This window comes from Miniopterus natalensis, chromosome 1, assembly GCF_054644295.1.
Source record: "Miniopterus natalensis isolate mMinNat1 chromosome 1, mMinNat1.hap1, whole genome shotgun sequence".
NCBI lineage: Eukaryota > Metazoa > Chordata > Mammalia > Chiroptera > Miniopteridae > Miniopterus > Miniopterus natalensis.
In genome coordinates this window covers 119093227-119099226 of record NC_142081.1, presented here as the reverse complement: position 1 = coordinate 119099226, position 6000 = coordinate 119093227, and the positions used below count along the sequence as shown (strand labels likewise).

Sequence of the window (6000 nt, the reverse complement as noted above, 5' to 3'; positions counted from 1 at the left end):
TAATCTGGGAGCGCTTTCTGCGGAGAAATTGAGGGCGCGGGTCTGCAAAATAAGCATTAAGGTTGAGTGCGACTGAGGCGCCGCGGGCCTGGCTTCCAGGTCTCCGTCCGGTTCCCCGGAGGTTCGCTGGTGGTGCCTTTCTGTCGTCCCCGGCGACGTGAGCGTCCCTAAAGGCGGGCCGGGGACCGGTGTGGAGGCGGCGAGGAAGCCGAGGAAAGTGGCGGCGCTCGGCGGCTCCTGGGTGCTGATTCGCACTTGCGGGTGTAACGCGGCGCGAGCGGCCTGGTCCCCCGGGCGCGTCGTGGGTCCTGGTCGTCGTCCGGACGGTGCTCACTGTGATTGGGAAGAGGACAACCGTCGTGCTCAGCGTTTTTCTTGGCCATAGGAAAAATGTCTGTTTTTTCTAAAATATCTTTGAGACTTGAGGTTGAAAACTACCTTAAAGAGGGCTTTATGAATAAGCAGGTAGGTCACATAAACAGGTTAGGTGATATTTGCAAACATGCAAACATTTACACACCCTAGAGAAACAAAAAAGTGTAAAAGGAAACAATCTTTGCAGCGGTTGTTTCTTAGTACTTGTCTTGCCGAGTGTGAGAAATGCCAGCATCGTCCCTCAGGTATCTCATGCTTCTCGAGAGGAGTAAATGAGCTGTGTTTTAACACAGGAATGGGAAAGAAAGGAAGGAAAAAAGAGGTAATGTTTCTGGCAGTGGCACCAAAGAGCTTACTTACAAAGATGAGCGAGAAAGGACCACCTGTCCTGGAGAATGTGTCTTGTTTGAAGATACGTCCTATAGCCCTTGCTCTGGCGCTCAGGTGGCAGAGATGCTATCTGTCGAGTGCCTCTTAAATGTTACCAGTTGTGCTCGATGATTTGCAGACCTTCACATCTTGCTCCTCGCAGTCTTTTCTGGTAGAGATTTCCTGGTCAGATAAATGAGGGTCCAAAAACTCATGTAATTGACCCAAATGGACACAGCTTTCAAGTAACAGTACTGAAGTCTGAAACTGAAAAGATTTGTGATCCCTCTAGTAGGCAATTTTATATTTTCCAAATGTTTGGTTTTCCATTCAAAATAAAGCTGCTTGAATGTTACTCGTTTTTGAAAAGGTTACTAAAGCCATGACCTTTAGATTTGATTTATACACTTTATTTCCGAAGATTATGTTAAAGGGCTGGGCTATGAAAAGAGAAAATATCTTCTCTTGCTTTCAAAGAACTTAAAATATAAGGAACATAGTAAGAGAAATGGAAGCAGTCAGCATTTTTTTCTCAGCTTTTAAAATGGTCAGCATTGTTTTATAAAAGAAGATGCAAATACCTTTTTTTTAAAAGAATTTGTCTTTGTTGTTGAAATTGTTACAGATGTCTCCCCACCCCCGTGGTTGATACCCTCCACCCTGCATCTGCCCCACCCCCAGGCCTTCCCCATACCCCCCCCCTTTTTTTTTAATTAAAATCCTCACCGGAGGATATTTTTTCCATTGCCCTTCAGAGAGACTGGAAGAAAGAGAGAGAGAGAGAGAGAGAGAGAGAGAGAGAGAGAAACATCGATGTGAGAGAGACATCAATTGGTTGCCTCGGGGATGCACGCCAACTGGGGCTGGAGATGGAGCCTGCAACTGAAGTATGGGCCCTTGACTGGAATCAAACCCAGGACCCTTCAGTCCGTGGGCCTATGCTCTGACCACTGAGCAAAACCGGCTAGGGTGCAAATTCATTTTTTTGATACCACTTCTGCCTCAAACCCACTAACTATATGATTTTAGAAAAGAAAAAAGCATTTCTTGTAAAAGTATCAAAGGTAAAGGAATATTCAATTTTTATTTATTTATTTAAAAAACTAAACCTTGAGAAAGTACTAATAGTTTTAGGCTGGCAGATTTGTAGACTGGCAAGTGGTTTATAAGATTCTGTGAGGCAGGGTATAGTCGAAGATGACAAAAATGGGAAAATACATATCTTGAAAAGCTTCAGTTAATTACAAGGGAGCTTGGTTGTTTGCGTCTATAACTTCATTTCTGACTAGTATCTTTGCTACCCAACTTTTTTTGATAATATCTATTTGTTTGTTACATTTACTAATCCCATTTAAAAAGCTGATGTAGCCCAGCCTGGCATGGCTTAGCGGTTGAGGAGATCGTGGTTCGATTTCGGTCAGGGCACATGCCCAGGTTGTGGGCTCCATCCCCAGTGGGGGACGTGCAGGAGGCAGCTGATCAATGACTCTCTCATCATTGATGTTTTTCTCTCTCTCCCTCCTTCTCTCTGAAATCAGTAAAGATATATTTTTTAAAAAAAATAAAAAGCTGATGTCATGTGGACCTTTGGATGACGATATCAGTGTTACTTATTTAAATTCTGGTGTTTTAAAAGACTGATAACCAATTTGCTCTAGGATATGAGGTTAGTAAGTAAATAGCTCTACAGAAGTGGTGTAACAATGCATTATAAGTAGAATGAAATACTGAATTTATATGGATAAATATAGCAGGTATTAACATGTTCAAAATGTTAGTAATGCCTTGAAGTTGAGGCAGTATTTTCTTAAGCCTTTACGTCGGGCCTTTTGTTAGGTGTTTATTACCACAGTTAAACCTAAGAACCCTGTGAAGTAGTATGGGCATTCCCTCAGTGTTATTAACAATCAACAGTACAGCAAAATGAAATGGAACTGAACAATTGCTGAAAGATGTTCATAAGATGGAACCAATGTATATGCATATTCTGCTTAATATTTTTAATTCATACAATGAAACTGAAACAACGTTCTTTTCTTTTCAGGTTGTATCAGCTTTTGGTAAAGAAGAAGCAGAAAGGAAGTTTGAAACTCTGTTAAATCACTTGTCACACCCTCCATCATTCACAACTGTCAGAGTAAATACACATCTAGCCTCAGTGCAACATGTGAAAAATCTGTTATTTGATGAACTTCAGAAGGTTTGTGTAAGTTTTTTATGTCTTTAGGTGCATAATTACATTTCCACAGTCTATGTCATGGTGCTCCCCACTAAAATCGTATAAATGATTTAATACTATTTTACAAATAAGGAAATTGAGGGTCATGAATGTTAAATTCTTCAAGGTTACAAAGTGAGTGGTAATGCTGGAACTTGAAGCTAGCACTTGTGATTCTGAATTTATTTTTAGTGATTGGATAGGTCTTCAGTTGCTTCATCATTAAAATACATGTGAAGAGGTCCAGTCCAATCCTAGAAGTTTGTGATTTTTTAATAAGCAGCATATAACTTTGAGCTGGGCAGATTATACAGCTGAGGTGAGCCCAGAGGTAGGGAGGTACCTACTGATTACCTGTAGGATTATATTTTTATCTGACATTAAAAACAACAACAACTGATGGAGAAGTACCTTATCTTTAATAAAAGCAGGAAATTAGAATAACATAAAGACTATATTAAATCAACACAAATTATTTTTTGTTCAACCAATAAAATAGTTTAAGCATAATACTCATTTTTTGTACATGAAAACAGTATTCTAAAATGGCATTTTTTATAAGTTTCAAATATAAAAATACTCAAATTTTCTTATTTATATTGTCATAATTTGCTTTCAAAAGCTTGAATTTTCTTATTTATATTGTCATAATTTGCATTTTGTGTTTCATATGCTGTGCATTGAAATTTGCCTCCAAAGAAATGTAAAATGGAGGAAAACATGCCTGAGGTGGATACTTCAAATTGCATTTTGTAGTTATTAAAACTCTTAGAACAATTAACTTGTAGGTGTCAGCAGACCTACTTCTACCTGATTACTATGTAAATTAAAAGCTAGAGGCAAGCAGGATTCAAGGGCTTCCATTTGTATATCACTGTCTGTGTTATCACTTTGGGTATAATATTCAGAAACTTTCAGAAAAATATTACTGGTATTGCTTCTCTTTGAGAACAATTCTATAAATTTCTCTCTTCTTAAATCCTCACTTGAGGATATGCTTTTTTGTTTGTTTGTTTTTTGTTTTTCCATTGATTCTAGAGCGAGAGGAAGGGACAGGGAGAGAGTAAGAGAGAGAAACATCAATTTGTTGCTTTCCCTATGAGCCCCAACCTGGGATCAAACCTGCAAGCTGGATATGTGCCCTGACCAAGAATCACACCGGAGACCCTTTGGTGCACAGGGCGATGCTCTAACCTCTGAGCCACACTGGCCAGGGCCAAGTCTATAAATTTCAAGTTGAGTAGAAGACTATGTTATAAGAAGAATCAGCTGTGGTATCTGAGTATAAGACTTGGAGAAAAATTAATCTGAGTTTTAATTAGTGATACTTTCATTGAGAGTAATGATGTTAGGCATAAAATATAAGCTGTTCTTTTAAGCAACTAAATTGTTACTTTTATATAAGCATGCATACATGCTTTCAGCCAATAGAAAGGAAACTGTTCTGAGGCCTATCAGAGGTGTCCATAACTGAGGGAGATCCAGATTGATTTCTTTTCTAGCAAGTTATTCCTAGAGCTTGGATATTCTAGTCTCCCAGTTTGAGGGGTATACAGGATCTCATGGGCTAGAATTGAGGATAAGGCAGATAGAATAACTCTGGGGGCTTTGAGTTCCTTTCGTTAAAGGTTAAGACAGAGGAGGTTGGTTCTTAAGCATTAGGTAGGAAACGGGGGGTAGAGCAGGAAAGGGGACTTGGAGGAGGTTTTAGACTATAAATTTTCTTTCTCCTTTCATGTTCTAAAGCTCCCGTGTCACCTAAAGAGATGTCTTGAGTGGGATGATATAAGAGTAGGTGCTTTGTCCCCAAATTCTCTGGGCCACATTCTGAAATATAATAATTTATAATTTCATTTAGCTAGCAAGGATGTGGAGAAACTGGAACTTTCATACTTTGCAAGGGGGAATGTCAAATGGTTTGGCCTCTTTGGAAAACAATTTGGTGGGCTCTTAAAAAGTTACGCGTAGACTTACTGTGCAACCCAAGAGTGGAATGAAAACATATGTCCATGCAAATGCTTGAACACGAATATTCATAGCAGCATTATTCATAGTATCTAAAAGGCAAAAACTGTCCATATGTGTATCAACTGGTAAATAGGAAAACAAAATGTGGTATATTCATACTGTGGCGTACTATTCAGCAGTGAAGGTAATGAACTGATACACGCTTCAACACTGGTGAATCTCAGAAAGATCATATTAAGTGAAAGAAGCCAGACACAAACATTATAATATATATAGTATGTTTTCATCTATATGAAATGTCTAGAAAAGACAAATTTATAGAGAAAGTAGGTTAGTGGTTGCCTGGGGTTGGAGCTAGGAACATGGAATGACTACAAATGGGCATGAGGAACCTTTGTGTGGTGATGGAAATTATCTAAAACTGAATTGGGATGATGGTTGCACAATTCTTTAAGTTTACTAAAAATCATTGAATTGTACATTTAAAATGGGTGCATTTTATAGTATGTAAATTAATCCTCAATAAGGCTGGTTTTAAAAGGGCAGAGAGTTGAAACAGACAGAAAAAGAGCAGGTGATATGTATCATTGGTTTAAAAATAAGTTTATTTGGTTGTTTCATGAAAGTGATGCACGTTGTATGGTTTTATGAAAGTTTTATTGCTGTATCATTTTAACATCTGACTGAAAAGAGAATAATCTTGGCTTGAGAAGGATTGATCTTTATATAAAATATTTCTGTAGCGTAAAGCAAATAGTACTTCTAAAACAAAACGAAACAAAATGACATTATCTTTCTTTTTGTAAAGATCAGTTTACCATAGTCTGGATACTGTAAGACCACCAAACAATGAGAAAAGGGAAAGAAAGGGAGAAGTGACTGATCAGATGAGAAGGAGTTTACCCTTCAGATTTCTTATTAGCTATCTGTTAGATATGTTTAGTCTGAAATATCCTTTGCCTGGAGGAGGCAGAAGTTAGGAGAGCTATTGACTTGATAGAAATGTAGTTGGATTTCTAAAATGTGAACAATTTCTTTCTCTTACCAACTTACTAATAAGTTGATTTTAG

The 6000-nt window shown here is 38.3% G+C and overlaps 1 protein-coding gene across 3 annotated transcripts in view; it reads left to right on the top strand.

The window, feature by feature from the left end:
- Positions 1-193: 193 nt before the first annotated feature.
- NSUN6 (NOP2/Sun RNA methyltransferase 6) overlaps positions 194-6000 on the top strand; it is a 67519-nt gene continuing 61712 nt past the window's right edge. The window contains exons 1-2 of one of the 3 annotated variants that reach the window (XR_001603223.2): positions 194-465; positions 2789-2950. Coding sequence is in view for 2 of the 3 variants with exons in the window: in XM_016213274.2 (XP_016068760.2) it covers positions 391-465; positions 2789-2950 (237 nt within the window). In the remaining variant the exon portion in view is untranslated. The remainder of the gene's footprint in view (positions 466-2788; positions 2951-6000) is intronic. The other 2 variants (XM_016213274.2, XM_016213275.2) reach the window with 2 other exon arrangements.